Source organism: Monodon monoceros, unplaced genomic scaffold (genome assembly GCF_005190385.1).
Source record: "Monodon monoceros isolate NGI ecotype Baffin Bay Population unplaced genomic scaffold, NGI_Narwhal_1 Super_Scaffold_18, whole genome shotgun sequence".
Lineage (NCBI taxonomy): Eukaryota > Metazoa > Chordata > Mammalia > Artiodactyla > Monodontidae > Monodon > Monodon monoceros.
In genome coordinates this window covers 116,571,245-116,589,449 of record NW_021703774.1, presented here as the reverse complement: position 1 = coordinate 116,589,449, position 18,205 = coordinate 116,571,245, and the positions used below count along the sequence as shown (strand labels likewise).

Below are 18,205 nucleotides of genomic sequence, written 5' to 3'. Positions count from 1 at the left end.
ATTCCTTGGTCCAAGGTTTCACAGAAAAATCTGCATAAGTGTCACACCTATTTTCTTCAAATTAGCCTTGACATATGAATTTTTATGTCCTACTATTCTTTATATTAACAGTTGTAGGTTATACTCATGAGTTCACCAAAATCTGTTCATATTTATATTAGATACTGTGGTTTGGTGAATATTTTCATGTACAATAATACCTGATTAGACAAGTGCTTTGTACTCAATAAATATCATCAAATGAGTGTATGCTTAATGACAATAGAAGCAGAAATCACTGAATTCCATCCATGAACAGTAACTAGTTATTTGGTGTAAGGGAGAACATATGTCCTCATACTGGTAATTCATTATCAATTTACCAATGAGACAAATATACACATTACTTTGTATATATATATATCTAAAGTAAATGCAGGAGAAGAAGAAGAAAGCTTAAAAGTTCCTCCTTATTTACCTTTAACTGGATTTTCTAAATACTTAAAATACTGAGAATATAATCAAATCATGTATCATATTTGGCTGCTTAAATCTTTTTACATTGGTCCATTAATCTAGTCAACCAGCCATGCATTTCACAAGATTTTATTGAGTGCCTCAGTAGTGCCATCACTATGTATAGCACAGATTCAAAACTGTAGAGAAATAACTCATAGAAAAGTATTTTATGTGAACTAAAAGATGATGCTGCATTTAAGTATTCACCTGAAAGCCATGACTTCCTACTTCAACAATCCAAAAGTGAAGATGAATTGAGGAATTCTTACAATTAAATTAAAATGTGACTAATCATGCAAAACATCACAGACATAGATTCTAGCCAAAAGCTGCCTACAATCTTCCCCTAACCCTCTCTGGTCCGAGGAGGAGTCAAGTGACACTGAAGTCCACAGAGCGTGGTCTCATAGCATGTACAATTTCAACACAGAAGGAGCAGGCTTTGCTCATATGCATCCCTTCAAGCCCATAGTCAGGCCCAGAAAGGAAGAGTGAGATACTGGAAGTCAGTAAATCAAGTAAACAGAATATTTTTGTGATTCTGAGATTTTCAAAGTCTTTAAGGCCTACTTATTCAACAGACTGAAAAATAGCGCAAGTAAAATACTATCTTTCTTACTAGACAAAAATTTCACTTTAATTCTTATGTCCTTTTCTTTGTATTCTGGGAACAGATTCTCTCTCTCTCTCCCTCTCTCTCTCTCTCTCTCTCTCTCTCTCTCTCTCTCTCTCTCCTTCCCCCCGCTCTCTTTCTCATAAGGGGCTACTTAGTCTTTACCTCTTACTCATAGGTACTATCATCCAAACTGTCCCTAAAAGTCTATTCTCAGCAACATGACACTTTTCCCCTCAACTTTATAACATTCATCTATGACAATATATATTCAACTGGTGAATTAGCTCCTGGGGTTGCCAACACAAACACAGAGAAAAGGAATCTGTCATTCTTTTTAAACGATGGGAAGTCTCACACATCATTCCTAAAGCAGGGTCCTCTCTTAGTGGGCACGCAGTCCCTGGCACTCCATCATTTGCAGGCTGCTCAGCGCAGTGTATTCATCAAGGCGGGCCGATGCAATTGCTCACTGGCAGTTTAAATGGGGCCGACTTGTCACAAGAGTGACAGCCTGGGCAATTGTTTGCCCTCTGGGAACAGGTGCAGGCAGGTTCAAATGAAACACATCCAAACACTAACAGCGAGATTCTTAATCATGTCAATAAAAAGGATGTACCAGTGTCTAGGATTCAGTGGTCACAATATGCCTCTTACACTTTTGAAGATGAAGTGCTGTCTGGCTTTTCAATAGATTGTTCCAAGGAATCTATCATGTCATTATCATTTTTAATGCACATTTCTTGTTTGCTGGATGAAATATCTAATTCTGATACTCCTCATGCTACAAAGCATGTTTTTGAATAACGCAGGGTCAGGTTATCAAAATAAAGGGATGGAAAATAAAGGAGCCTGGTGGTGGAGGAAAGAAGCAATAGTAAGCAATGAAATTTTACTTCAGAATAATGGCAGAGTTTTAATGTAAATACCGAGGATGCAAAGGAGCTCTTAAAAAGGATTATTTAATAACATCGTTATTGAAAAAACAGAATAAAATAGTTAGCCAATTTAATTTAAGAGCAGTTAGCTCTTAAATTTCCCAACATTGTGGACTAGATTTTATATGTTCTGATAGCTTTCATTACACATCTATTTAAAATATTATATGTTCTATATCTCCATAATGCAGCTAACTCTATACAATGTTTTTAATAAAATTCCAGTAATAATCATATAGTATAAATGTAACTAGATATCATGGCACTAACAAAAGTGTTTTAGTATTCTTGGTGTTTATCAAGTAACTGCTTAATATTCACAAAATATCTTTAGGAAATTACCTCTGTGAGGAATAACAAGGAAAACATACAATCCTAGCTTTTGTAGTATAATTAATTTGTGTGTTGTTAAATTAGCTTGAGGGGCAAAATTTAACACACATGAAACAATGAGTGAAAAATCAACTACTGAACGATAGAGTTTCATAAAATAAAGAGCTCAGTGAAGGCTGCCGAAGTAGGAGAGTCTCATAGAAGAGGAAGGGGATGAATTGGAAACAAGCAAAAGGCCTGGAAGTGGATTGGGGGAGTCCATCCAGGAAGGAGAGAGGTAAATTTGGGTAAAATTAGAAAATGTCCATTTTAATTTCCTCCGTTTAAAAGTAAAACAAAAAACAGAGGCTAAAAAATAGGATAAGATGAAGAGCTCAAGGTAAATGCCTCTAAAATGTACATTCTTAAGGAAACAAAATCCTTTTATTGGGGGGACTTGCTTTAATTTTAGATAAGTGGATATTGGCTGATTTGGAGAAATGTTATATTGTTTTTTTCCAAAATCCAGGCTCTGAATTTTGCGTCTTGGCTCCACCAGTTTCTGGCTGCGTGAGTTACTCAGTCTCATCATTTCCACGTTTCTTTACTAGTGAAATGGAGATTAAAAGTACCTGCTTTTTTTTAAGGTTGTTTGAAGTAAATCAGATAATTCATGTAAAATATTTAGCACAGCACTTAGCACAAAATAGTCTTAATGAACAGTACCTATAGGATACCTTTTTAAACATAAGATTCCAGTTATTTAAATGCAAGTAGTATTCAGTGTTGATGTTGACCCATCACTATCAGTTATTCAATAATTACAGGTCTAAATGATTAAAGCCTTCCCTTGAAGTAAGATTCAAGTACTGCCTACATCCTTGTCTGCTTAAACAGAAAAAATTACTCTATCTTGGAAAAAAATCCATTTGATCCCAAGAAAGCAAGTTGATTATGCAGTACAAAAATAATCCCCAGATTACCATATATTGAAATAATGTACTGACCCTTTGTGAAATCAGTACTTGATAATTCACCACCATTATTGAAGAAATTAAAAACTGAGTCCTTCTTTGTTCTGAACCGGTTATATTTATATGCAAACACACTTTCAATCTTTTTCCAGGTCCAAGTCACGTGTATAGTTTCTTTAAAATTTGATTCAGGTGACATCACTTTTCCATAGAATTCTTAAACTTTTTCTATGTCATATAGGAATATAAACTTAAATCCAATATTCATATTCAAAATGAGGGAAAAAAGCTATGTTTCGGCATGCCTAGAAACATAAAATGTAACTATTGAGAAATTAAAGAAAAGGCCTAATTTAAGACTTTACAAAAATTTTTCAATGCTAGATCATTAATATAGAGTAGTTCTTTCAACTATAATAAAATGGCAGCAAAACTTGTTTTCAAATATATTGCAAGTTAAAATCACTCTAATTTTTCACATTGTGCTTCACTCTTCACTCTGTCAGGAAGTTCAGGATTAAGTTTTTAGTTCAAGCATAGTCATGATCTCATGTGCAGTTCCTAGTAAAATTATCTTCTTTCTTACTCTAAATAATTTCTGTTCTTTATTTTATTGTCTTGTATATGTCTGCATGAAATTTTAGAATAGGTTTGCTTGAATTCGTTCTTGAACAGAACTACAAACTAAATATTTGTTCTTGTGATTACTTTATTACTTAATTTACTCTTATTTTGTATAATCCCTATGTATTCCTTGAATTCAAAATTTTGAGATCTTGTACAGAAAAAAATTTGAGAGGTGAAAAGAATGAGGAAAATTGACAGCAATTCAAAAAGTCATCATAATGTTACCTCATTCGCTAGTCTAAAGCAAACTACGAAGACATACACATACTTAAATATAAGACAGGGTTATTATTATCACTGATAAATGCCCAGAATGTACCAGGGAAGATATTTTATTTACTAAGACCCACACAGCCTTGGCCAAACACTTTCATGGGACAAATCCAGAAATGTTTTCCTTCTTTGGACATTATTTTGGTAATTTAAGGTGTTTAAAAAGGTCTTAAATATTTAAGATATGCCTCAGATAATGAGGGTTTCTTTATCTACCTGAAAAGCTCTGTATTTTCCCTGTGAACATTCAGAGTCGTTTTACGTTTGAAGATTATAAGGGGTAAGCTTTGCCAAGAGCAATAATCCTTCCATAAACTAATATGCCAGCATCTGCATTCCAGGTAAGTTAAGAAAAAAACATGAACATAAGGGAGGAATTTTCAACTTTTCCCTTAATTGAATGGGAGCTACTTTTCATTTTTCCAAAGCCACAAAAATGGTGTATATGTGTGTGTATATAAGAGGAGATAGTTTGAGATGAAAAAAAGGTAGTAACTTTCTACGTAAACAGAAGATGTGTCACTACAAGCTTCACGTGACACCCTGCTGAAAAATCCCAGCAAACTAAAGAAAGAGAAAGGATGGAAGAATGACTCCATAATTTGGATATCTATGGAAGAGGGGTTGATCAGCATCCTCGGTTAGGGAACCAGGTTCCGAACAGTCTTTTAAAGAAGATTCTCTCATTAAATATAAGGAAAAGAAAAGTAGTAAGTACACTTGCTAAACAGCCTATGTCAAATGATAAGCTAATCAACTTGCCATGTTTATCCTCTTCCAATTCACTCTCAGAGCATCCATCAACCTCATCTTTCACACTGTCATCAGCATCTGATGCCTTCCACGAGGTTTCACTCTCCTTTTCAGCGTCCAAAAGATCTTTTTCATCATCTGAGGGTGACTTTGGCATTCCATTCAATGGATCATCAGCCTGTCCTTCATTAGCTTTCTCATCTTGTTTCTCCTCATCTGCTTCGAAATCTTCTTCATATTCTGAGAAAAGAAAAGTTCCACTATGAGAATGAAAATAGAATCCCTAATACTTAACCCATTTCATTTTAATGAGAACTTTGACTCCATTATCTTCTCCTCTCTGGGCCTTTCTTCACTTCTTTTTCACACAGTTAGTGAACATGGAAAACTAATAAAAAATGATCAAAGATTGCAATCAGTTACATATACAAGAGCAGTAAAGAAATGAAACTCCAGGGGCCTCCCTGGTGGCGCAGTGGTTGAGAGTCCGCCTGCTGATGCAGGGGGCACGGGTTCGTGCCCCAGTCCGGGAAGATCCCACATGCCGCGGAGCGGCTGGGCCCATGAGCCATGGCCGCTGATCCTGCACGTCCGAAGCCTGTGCTCCGCAACGGGAGAGGCCACAACAGTGAGAGGCCCGTGTACCGCAAAAAAAAAAAAAAAAAAAAAGCTCATTTACAAATGGACATCATCATCTACAATAACCAAAATGGACAAGAGAAGAACTTGATAGAAAACAATAAATTAGAAATAAATTTAAAATGAAGAGAACAGGATTATAATAATGAAAGTTAATTTGGAGACCCAGTGAGGCCATATTTTATAGGAAGAATGTTCAAAATATTTGGATATCAAGTTAATGAATAGTGAAGTGGAAAATATTCAATTAATCAAGTCCAAAGGCCCTGAGAAGTAACACTGTGAATAGCACATTCTTTGAGAGAACCAAATGGACATCAAGAAAAGGCATTATGAAGGATTCTGTATCTGGGCGAGAACTGAAATCATATGCATTATTCATCCCTACAATCAATAAAATAATTACATTCCAAGGATAAAAATTCTTATAAAATAGAATATTCCTGTCACAGTCATGAATTTGCTTCATTTCTTCAGAAGTGTAACACATCTGTAGCAGAAAAAGGAAACTGTCACATCAGATAAACGCCATCTGTCCCTTGTGGTTATAATTTTTCACCTTTCATATTTAATTGTTCCCCTTTTTCTTCCACCAAAAACTAAAAATCTTGAAGTGACAACATGCCAAGGATAGAGAGCAAAAGGATTTCATGCAGAACCAATTAAGCAAATAAACAATTATCTTTTAAAATAAAAATTACAGGAAAAATAAAGTTTTCCCTATTTTGTGTGTTTTAGTTATTAGATAGTCTGGCTTCTTCTCCAGCAGTGGGGGCCTTTCGGGTAATTACTTGAGAGCTGTCCACTCTGCCACAATGAAGGAAGCTTAATTTAGAAATGCATGCTCTGTGCATATGAAGAAAGCTCTGTTAATGCAGAGAAGGGATGAGGGCGATGTGAGAAGAAAAGTGAGATCAGAAACTGTAATGAAAAAAGGCAAACAAAGAGAACTCACCACGAGAAAGTTTTCATGAAAGAGATTTAATATGGAGAAAGAGAAATGTGAATCAGTAGAACAAAATTATAAAATAAGCAAGAAGTTGAAAAAATTAGTTTATATTGCATAATGGAAACAGGACATACTAATAAAAACTAATATTTTGATTCAAATATTTCAGGCCAAGTAATGGGATAGCTTCTCACTTGGTTTAGTCAGCTGTCAATCAATAAGACCCTTATCTCAATCTATTGAGACCCTTCTATTTGGAAGAGGCTAAAATTGCAAGATAAAAGACATTACAGTAACACAACCCCTGCCCATCAAAGAATCTCCAATTTTTGTTGAGGAAATAAGACGTAGGTACCCAAGAAATACTGTGCTCATGTTAGAAGAGTTTTTATACATGACCCTCAGTAATGTTCGTTTTAACACTATTGGGCTCAATTGCTGTAGATTTTTATATAGGACTCATGATTAATTATGTGAAATAGTGTCAAATAAGTGGAATAGAGTCAAACAAGGATGGAAAGTCATTTGGAGATTGTGGAAGACTTCCTAGGAGTGGTTGAAGTTAGCCACAGAATTCACACACAGAGAAACACATTAGAAACAAGAGATATTTGCTGCTGGTCACAAGATAAGGAGGGGCCAGACAGTACATGAGTAAATCGCTGCAAGTCCATCAACAGTATTACAGCGTGGTGAAATATGAGGGTTCTGGAGTCAGGCTGTCATGTGTCCAAGTACCAGTTAAAGCACAGCTGTGTGACCTGTCAATTTGCTCAACATCTTTAAGCTTCAGTTTCTTCACCTATGATATGGGTGGCACCTGCCTCACGACGCTATGGGGACTATTAAAAGCAATAATCCCTAAAATATGCTTAGTATAGTGCCAAGGACAGTAGGCTCCTAATAAATGTTAGAGATTAGTAGTAATCATGATTGATTGGGGGTGGAGAGAGTTGGTCATAGACTAGGAGAAATCACACACAATATGTGCTTTATCGACAGCAATACACTTTAATGGAGGCACTGATTAAAATCAGAGTCGTACAAGTGTCCACAATTAGGACACAATCGCAGTTATATTATTGAAGCAGACCATAAAACTGAAGGGTCATGTAGTGAACCACAAGAACAATCCCTGAATCCTATTTGGCAGGAGCTTCAGTGTTTTCTCTCAAAACACGAAATTCAAGGCTGCCCTGGCTTTGTTCTATCATCACATTTAAATATTAGCCTTCTATTAACCAGGAACACTGCATTAGCATCACAGCTCAAAGCACACCTCTTTTGTCTCATCTACTCATGTTTTCAATATGAATGAACTAGTGGCATGCTTTCTGTATCCCTTTTCATAATTTCTTCTGTTTCCCCATCTCATCTTTCTTCTTCCAGAGAAGGTAATTAGCTTGTTGTTTACCATCCCCACTAATGAGGAAGCAAGTCAACGCGAGGTCAACATCAATCCCTCCGCAGCTCTCCCTCGCTGACCTCCTCACAGGCTTCTTGCTGCCCTGACCATCAGCGGCTGTTCTACAGAGAGCTGAAGCCTTGCTCCGCTGTTTCTTCTTTCCTTAAATGGAAATGGGCATTTAAAGTCCATTAAGGAGCCAACACAGAAGGAAGAACTTGGGAAAAGCTGTTTGATAGTCATAAAGTATGCTACTCATAGCACGGGCCATGTTGGTTTAAGAAAAAAAAATACAGAAATTGAACATGGCCTAAATAAACATACCTGTATGTTGTGAAAGTTAAAACAGGAAAACACATCCCATTTGTTAATTGCTCTGCTGTTGCTATTGTTATCTACAGATATTGTAAAATTTTCAGTTTAAGATAAGAATAAAGACTAGAAAGGATCATGGAGAGAGGTAAGCTGGGTCAAAGTGTTAGGAGTGAAATCTTTTTTAGATAGTCACATTATTTCAGTAATAAACAGATATAAAGTCCAATGCTGTAACAACTCTAATTATTTTCTTGGATTTCTGAAACTGTTGGGCGGCAACTAGAGAAGGTGGGGAAGAAGAGACCTAGGAGATGCCCCTTTCCTGATACCAGCCCTTCCACACTCATCCCAGCCAATGGCTAGCGCTCCTCTAATCCAGGCTTTGTCTCCTGGGTACAAGAAGGACACTTAGGCAGCTCCCCTTTTCTGATTCTTTGGACATATCACCCACAACCAGGTAACATCAAGGATAGCTTGTACAGCAGAGGAGGTTTTACATACAGTGTTTGAAAGTTTGGGCTTTGGAATTAGACAAGCCTGTGTATTAAAGGGTAGCAGAGTATGCCACCCCAAACTATGCCACTTGGGCATAAGGTTTATTTTGAGCTGAAGGCAATTGAGAAGTAGTAAATAGAAGAGAAGCTCTCTGCCCTCCCCCCATTTCCCTAAAAGCAGGACATATATATTTGAAGGTGTCTCCCCTCCCCTCTCTCCCAGCAAGGGCAAAAGTTAATCATAGGAGACAACTCTGATCCTTAGCAGCCCAGAGATGGCACCAGAGGAATCAACATAACAAACTTCACTAGAACTAGCCCTTATCTACCATTATTTTCCACATAATATTTGCCTTCCCACAATTTGTTGCCCCTGGAAGCTCAATGTCCTTTTCCTTTGCCTTGTCACTTCTTGAAAAAATGTATTTTTCTTTTATTAAGATGCCATATAAGCCCAAGTTCTAACCCCCCCTTTGAGTTACTCAGCTGAGTGCTCCCATACATATGGACGATGCACCTGCTAATAAACTTTTGCTTGTTTTCCCTTTTTAATCTCTTTTGTCAGTTTCATTTACAAGGATACAGTTAATGAACCTAAGATGGGTAGAGGGAAAAGTTTTTCCTTTCCTACAGTATGAAACTTAGTTCTGCTACTTTCTCTCTGTATGTCTGAGCCTCATTTTCTTAAAATGGAGAGAGTAATAATATCTACTACGTCAAAAGGTGAGGGTATGTATATATATAAGGTAAGGATATATATATATATGTGTGTGTATGCAGTTAGAGGGGGGAAAGAAACGAGGAGAAAGAGGCAGAGGAGAAGGATGAAGAGGAAGAAGATGAAGAGGAAGGAGAGATGAGTGAGAGGAAGGGAGGGGAAGGGATCGGAGGGGAGGGAAGGGAAGAACAAGAAAACAAGAAATGCGGACAAGCTCCAGGACCCCAGGCCTACATCAAATGTTTTCAGTTATGGAATACTCTATCACTATATAATCATATAGTTTGTTCCCACCTGATGCCAAAGCATCAGTTTCACCAAAGCAAGTACATCAAATACTGAAAAAAACAGGCAAAATTCTGTTTGGTGAAATGGTGTCTCCCTGCATAAGTGAACAGAGCCTCTGGCTCACGCAGACGCAAACTCTCCTTTCCCGCCTTCCCCTCCAAGTACCTCCAACCCCCTGGAGTTAGGCTGCCCTCCTCTAAGACAGGCCACACAGAACTCCTTGCAAAACAGTTGAGAAGGTGGTCAGGGATTCCTCACCTGCAACACAGTTGCCTGAAGATCGAAACTGAGTAACAACATTTAATGGATATTTTTGCAAATTTTTATAATCACATTGTAAAGTCTTAAACAAAACGACCACACCAGGCAACAGCAAAAGAATCCAGTGTTACTCATTACCATATTTAAATATGTTTTCTTGGTCATCTTCCCAGACTTCTTGTCCTGGCTTTTCTTTACGTTCCATTTCTTCGACAGCAGTTCTCACTTCGCCGATCCCTGTATGTAGTTCTTGAGCTGAAAAAATGGCTGAAGCTGAGGTTTTGCTCCCCTTCATCTCTCTCCTTCTTGGTATCAGGTACTCTCTATCCTTCTTCAGTTTCCCCTCACCCTTCATCAATCCCTCTCTTCTCTCAATACTCTTTTCTTTCCTAGGTTTTGGTGAAGTTGTTTTTTTGTCAAGGCCCATTGCAATAATGCACCTAGGAAAAATATTAACATAAAGTGTTGATTAACCTTTATATACAGCACAATGGAACTGCAAAGATCTTTAAATCACTTCTCTTATTCCAGTAAGAAATGTTACAAGACACATATTTATCATAGTACACAGAGTTAATTAAAATAAACTACTTTCTCCTTATTAATACCAAAATCTTGTAAACACAACAATTCTTAATAGTTTTACCCACAGTAATTACACAAGAAAAGAAAGCAACTTAACAATAATGAATTATAGTCTCAAACTAAACTTTGCACCTTAAAGTATATATTTGGCCTTATAACAGAGATAGATAGATAGATAGGTAATTTAAGTCCTCATATTAGAATTATGTGATAAAAGAACATTCAGGTTTATCAATAAAAGGAAGCTGAGATAAAAATTATCAGAAGATGTCATTCGGTCTTTGATAATTTATTATTCCAACAAGACAACAACAAAAAGACTTACATACAAAATTGACTCTAAATAATTATGACTGAATTTTTAAGAAACACAATCAGTTAAATATTTTTGTGCCCTTTAAATAAACACTTCAGGAGCCTGAATGCTCATTTTAACAGAACTGTCATTATTGCTTTTAGAATGGCCTTTTGAAACCTGTACCACAATCTTTTGGTGATTTGTCCTGGCAATAAGCTTTTGTTTTGGAAAATGGCAATAATCTATAGAGGTCATAAAGTCATTCTAAGTCAAATCTGGTGAGCCAGCAAATGATCTGAATGTTTTAAGACATTAAAAAATATTTTAAAAAATCAGTTATAACAAAAGTAACATTAATAAATTCTTCTCTAGCTTTTATCCCATCTCTCAAGTTAATATCAAAATAGGAATTCCAAAAACTGTAATACATACATTAATAAAAATGATGACTATGATGACAATAAGAGCATCCAGCACTCCTTCTGTGCCAACCTCTTTACTGGGTACTTTATATACATGGTCTTATATGATATATTCCCCTACAGACCAATAACTTAAGAACTATCGTCATCACTTTACAAATGAGGAAACTGAGGCTTCAAGGATTCCATGACTTGCCCAAGTTCACCCAGCAGGTTAGTGATAAAGCTGGCTTTCAGCTCAGGACTGTTAGACTCCCATCACCTCCCACTGAAGTACACCCATATGATTAGATTACGGGTATAGCCTTCTCAGATGACTAGTTACACAGACAAATGTTACACTGCTGGGCTTACCACCAGGGCAAGTGCTCACAGTCTCCTCACAAAGACTAACAGAATGTGGAGAAGTTTTCACCAAGGCCTGGAGACAATCCCTGACCTGAAAGAGGTGCCTGGCAGCTACCAGTCTCCCCACTCCTCCTCTAGAACTTCACACATTCCCTTCTCTCCATGTCACACAACTATTGGGGAACTGGGTCAATTAGAGTGGGGTCAGAATGCAGTCAAGACTTTCCAGTCCAGGAAGAATAGAAACAATACGTAAAATCTGAAAATTGCCTCTATGTGAATCAAGTCCAATGGCAATTTCTTAAACTGAAGATATCACTGAATTTCAGCCATCCCTAGACTAGCAATAGCATAGGAATTGATCTTAACTCATTCTCCCAACAAGTAAATATGAGAACTTAGTTATATCACTTATCCTTTCACTATCTCCCCATAAAATAAAGCTAAAAGGATATGCACTCAAAGTAACTATCAGGCTGTGAAAAATGGGATAATCAGAACATACTTACCTCAGCCATATTAAGCATGATAAATTATTTCTTGACTATAATGACGATATACGTAGCACACTGCTTTCCTTGGAATAAAGGTGTCATGAATCTTCAGAGACTATGATTCCTAGCATTCCTTCTGTTCAAGCTATTCTTCCCTTATCAATGGCAACACCAAATACATTGATTTGGAGCCTCTGATATGCTGTTACTTTTAGTTTATGTTGCGACTGTGTAAAGGCTTTGATGCCTCCCTACTGCATGCACAGACTTTTTATTGCCCATTTGCTTAAGGGAATTAGGCAAACAAAGTGGATAACATCTGTGCTCTCCTCCTCACTGACTACCTATTTGACTTCTGAGTATAATATGAGGTGTTGATTCTCATTACTAAAGCTCAAAGCAATCTGCATTCTCTTGGTTACGCAATTCTTTTTCCTGTGTTTCACTTTAGCAACTGAAAGTAACTACCACGACTCTTCAAAGAGTTCCCATGATTGAGGGATGGATACAAGTGTGGAACCTCCATACTTTGGAAGTGAACACTGCCAAGCTTTTCTTGTTTTCTAAGGACCTTAAACAGGTAACTCCAAAAATTTCTAAATCCTTCCTCCTTAAGCGAGAGAAGAGGTGTGAAAGAGTCATCTAGCAAGTGGGACGGTGAATGGTCTAGGGCAATGTATCAGGAATGCCTAGGTATATTTAGGACCTACCTGAGGTTGCTTTTCTGTTCCAAGTCAAATATGTGTTCTCCATATATGTGGACAAGTCATTTGTGGGCAAGTCATTTGTTTAACTCCCAGGAAAGCTAATGAGTTTGTATACAATCATCCATGTGTGAACACATTGCACTCTTTGGGAACTGCTGCATAAATCCAAGCTATAAAATGTTTGGTCCTAAACACTTTCTATCGAGGTTTAATAATCAGTGCCAAAATCTGATGGATGGCATCTACTCTCCCTTCAACACTTAACTAGCTTCTGTACAATTCTTTATATGATTTCACTTGGTTCTCTCTAGCTTCTTTCTTTGAAGTTTTCAAATAATAATAACAAAATGGTTGTGATGTTTAAGAGTAAGCTCTCTTACGCTCAACTAAAATGCACAGTTCTCATAAGACACTGGTTTTCAATTTTTTCTTAGCTTCATAATCAACTGAGGTTAAGGCTCCAATCACTCTTTGACTGGAAAATAGAAATAATCAGCAGAGAACTTCCAGTTGATCCCAACACAGCCACCAACTTGCATCTGTCTCTGCCCTATGTGCCATCTTTCTTCCTGTTACTACAGAAGAATGCTTCCTCTCATCTAAGGCTAACACCTCCATTTGAGCCCTATATCCCATCTCCTCTAGTCTACTCAAGCACTTTGCCCCAGCAATTTCTCTCTCTATGTCATGCCTGATCAATGTGTTTTTGTTCCCCCTAGGGTACCAACCCTATCTATCAGCTTATAACCATATTATAATATCTCCCATCTTAAAATATAATAAGCCCCCTTGGGCCCCTACCTCCTCCCTCCTGGCTGCCACCCAGTTTCCATCCTTTAGAGCAAAACTCTTTAATAAGAGCTATCCATCATCTCTGGCTTTAGCTCTTCTCCAATTATTTCTTAAACCCACTCCAAACAAGCCTGCATTCCTACCACTCCACAATAGCAACTTGTGCCAAGATCACCAATAACCAACACGTGACCAAATAATCATGCTCAATCCCGAATTTTCATTTTGCTTCACCTAAACACACCTTCAACCCAGTTGATTATGCCTTATTCTTGAAACATTTTGTTCATTTCCAGGACATTGCTTTCTCTGGGTTCTCTGTCTAATCACTGGCCTTCCTTCCTAGGTTTTTCCTGGTTCCTCTTTATCTTCCTCACCTTTGAACTAAAGTGACCAGAGCTTATTACTCAGGCATCTTCTCTTACTGCATTCCATTCTTAAGCAATCTCATCCCATCTTATGACTCTAAATGCCATCCATATGTAAACAATTCTCAAATTTATATATCTCCAGCCTGGACCTCTCACCAGACCCCAGATTCACAGATCCAACCACCTACTCAACATTTCTACTCGCATATCTCATAGACATCTCCAACTCAGTGTGTCCAAAACCAAAATCCCCTCCTTCCACTCCCAAAGCTGCACCTTCCATAGTCTTCCCCATGTTAACTGGGCATCTTTCCAGTTGTTCAGGTTAAAAACTTTTCAATCATCTCTGACTCTGCTCTTTATCTCATGCCCTGAATCCAATCCATCAATAAATCCTGTAAACCCTACCTTCAAAATACGTCTAGAACCTAATCACTTGTAACTCTTCCTACCACTCTCTCTCCTCTAGATTAAAGTAGTTTCCACCCTTCCCCACACCCTCCCTATTTTATTTTTCCCATAGGAGCTACTATCAGATCATGACAGGCCATTGCTCTAAACCTACCTGAGAGGCTTCCCATCCCTCTCAGAATAAAAGTCAAAGTCTTTGCAATGACCATAGGACTCTACGTGACTTAACTCCACTGTCTCTCTGACAGTGACATCTTCTATCACTGTCCCTTTCTCACTTTTGCTCTGATCACACTAGTTTACATACACCAAGCATAATCCTGTCTCACACCCTTGGTATATGCTTTTCCTCTACCTGAAAACCTATTTGAAAAAGGAGACATTTTTTTCTGGTTTCTGCTCGAAAGACATCAGAGAGGCCTTTACTGACCATCCTACATAAAATAATACTGCCTTCTGACACTTGTCCCCCCTCATTCCTTATATCTCCCTTACCCTGCTTTGTGTTCATCATGCTTATTACCATCTAATATACATTAATTGGTTGTTGTATTATTGGTATATTGGCATGGGTTTATTGGTATATTATTTTCACTTCCCCTGTCAGAAGGCGCTCTATGGGTCAGGTTCTTTGGTTGGTTCACTGCCATGTTCTAGCTTGGCACAGAGTCAATTCTCCATGAGTACTTTCAGGAAAAAATTAAGCAAAGCCTGCAAGAAGATCTCCTGACTACAAACAGAATGTCCAATATGAAAGCTGATGAATAATAGTCAAAACTGACCTTTTATCATGTATTTTTTTATGTCCGAGATTGAAATTAGGGGCATGAGAGTGATCATGGGGCTACACGATAATGCAGGCACACCTCTATTATGCAAAACCTATAATATGCAATTATATAAGCCGGATGCTTGACACATGCTCTGGAGCTCAGCTCAAAATAAATTACTAAGAGGAATGGGGGGGGGGGAAAGCCTCTCTCTTTCCCTTTAGAGACAGAACTTAAAGCATCATGAGGAAAGGAAGAGGTAGAAAAGAAACAGAATTTGAAACACCACCAGCTTTTATGCCCTCTATATAATAAATCTGAAAATCTATATCTTATAATTTTAAATACAACACACAGGATTGTGATAAACAACCTTTAACTTAGATATTTTAGGCTCATCTACACTGATATGATTCTTAACAAATTGTGCTGAGAAATACATCAGTAAAAGCATACAAAGAAAAATGTACCAAAACTTGCCCTCTACCACAGGACATTTGTTTCCATACTTGTAGCAAGGAGATGATCTCTCGACACACACAAACCCAAAGTAGCCTCGTTTGCCTCCAAGTCTGGAACCTTTTCGATGCTTATATTCACAGCAGGAACTTAACCTGTCCACCTGTATCCCATTCAGGAAAAAGGTGAGACTGAAGGGGAAACCATGGTGCCTTTTGGAAATAAACTGAAAGGTCTCTGGAATTTAAAAAGGAAATACATTAGTGAAAGCAACTGACTTTGAACTAGCATGTTTTAAATCACATTTTTCTGTTATATAAGTACAATATTACTTTCTAGATCTCCTTTTTAACTTGAGGACAATTTTTTAACCACAAAAACACACTCTATTACTTATATATATAATAAATACTCCAAGGCATTATAAAACTCTTTGACTTGTAATAAAATAATAAAACCTAAAATTATATGAGCATTTAATATGGCCAGGCTTTATGCCTAATTACCTTGGGTGTGTTATTTCTCAACAACCATATGAAGTGGAAATATTACTATCATTAGTTTCCATAATGCAGAAATTTAGGTTTAGAGTTCAGTAATTCAGCCAAAATCATACAATAAGTGGGAGAGTTAATGTTTGAATCCAAACATCTCTAGATTCCACGCCTCTATCTTGCTATGTTATCTAGCAATAAAGTACATAACAAAAGGCTGCTGTGAGTTCAGTAATGCTTTTATATGACTATTTTTTTACTCAGTAATGCTTTTAAATAAATTTTTGTCTTTAGTTGTGACTTGAAACATCCTGATACATGTATGGATGAGGCAGAATTATTCCATCTTCAATCCATTCTCAGTTCTGCCTAGATTTGAGACCCCTTCTTGATCCCTAACCCACCCAAAAGTCTCACCAATAAATTAAGAACCACTGCTTGGATTTCCTTGGTGGCGCAGTGGTTGAGAGTCCGCCTGCCGATGCAGGGGACACGGGTTCATGCCCCGGTCCGGGAAGATCCCACATGCCACGGAGCGGCTGGGTCCGTGAGCCATGGCCGCTGAGCCTGCGCGTCCAGAGCCCGTGCTCCGCAACGGGAGAGGCCACAGCAGTGAGAGGCCCGCGTACAGCAAAAAAAAAAGGAACCACTGCTTGCAATTAACAATTTTTAATCATTTCAAGTCTCTATAATGCTTTTTGAAGAAGTCTCACCCTATACATCCCAAAACCCAATTCTGAGAAACTCTATGTTACAGAGTGACTCAGAAACCTGCTTCTCATGACAATTCTAATGTTACTTCCTACAATAAGCCTCCCTGGACTCTTCCACTTCTACTAATAATAGGCTTGATAACTTTTGCCTCTCTTTTGCAATATTTCCTATTGTTACACTTATTATTAAAATATGGCTACACCAGTTGTTCTCAAGTTTTAGTGTGCATCAGAATCATCTGAAAAGCTTATGAAAACATAGATTTCTGGGCCTCATCCCAGAGTTTCTGATTCCACAGGGCACAAGAATTTGCATTTTTATCAAGTTGCCAGGTGATGCTTTATGCTGCTGGTCCAGGGACCACACTTTGAGAACCTTGATCTAGATGTTTGCTGCCCTGCATGTTTGTAAAATCCATGAGAGTTTAAATTTCATTTCCCCAGATCCCAGGAAAATGGCACAGGAAGCCTCCAATAAATAATTAGTGAATCATTATTTTAACTCATTCTTTCATAGTCATCTAGAAATACTTTGTATATACCATACTATGCCCCTAAAAAATCTAAATCAGATGCAACTTATACTAAAGAACAGACTTATTAAAAAGGTAATTCCATCATTTATACCTTAGTATTTGTGATGTGAAATTAAACAAAATAGGAAAGAGAACGTTGGCAAGTTAGTTTCTGGAGAAACTAAGATACAATAGATATTAAAATCCACTTGTCTTTATATATGGACTTTTTTTTTTTTTTTTTGCGGTACGCGGGCCTCTCACTGCTGTGGCCTCTCCCGTTGTGGAGCACAGGCTCCGGACGCGCAGGCTCAGCGACCATGGCTCACGGGCCCAGCCGCTCCGTGGCACGTGGGATCCTCCCGGACCGGGGCACGAACCTGCATCCGCTGCATCGGCAGGCAGACTCTCAACCACTGCACCACCAGGGAAGTCCCTATATATGGACTTTTTAAGTGCTAACTAGAAAGCTAGTTTGACTGCTCTTATTACAGAAACTTGGATGAGACATTCATGTAATATGATCCATTCTGCTGCAGCATCACACCCCTTAACTCCCTAAGGACCCAGCCCAGGAAGAGAGTAGACTCAAGGAAATGCTGAGAATGGGCACAGGAGATCAACTCTTGGACACGACTGCCCTTCTATTTGGTACCCACATGGTTGGAGAGCACATCCATATATTATTTCATTTCTTCCATTGTTTTTCAAACTTATTGAACAGAAATTGACACCCTCTACCTTTGGTCCCTTGTTACTTATTTTGTCA

At 37.8% G+C, this 18,205-nt stretch overlaps 1 protein-coding gene across 1 annotated transcript in view; it reads right to left on the bottom strand.

Annotated features, from left to right (window-relative positions):
- ERICH3 (glutamate rich 3) overlaps positions 1-18,205 on the bottom strand; it is a 101,451-nt gene that overhangs the window by 26,566 nt on the left and 56,680 nt on the right. The window contains exons 12-14 of the mRNA XM_029226994.1: positions 15,765-15,951; positions 10,196-10,497; positions 4,998-5,228 (exon numbers count right to left, since the gene is read on the bottom strand). Coding sequence (XP_029082827.1) covers positions 4,998-5,228; positions 10,196-10,497; positions 15,765-15,951 — 720 coding nt within the window. The remainder of the gene's footprint in view (positions 1-4,997; positions 5,229-10,195; positions 10,498-15,764; positions 15,952-18,205) is intronic.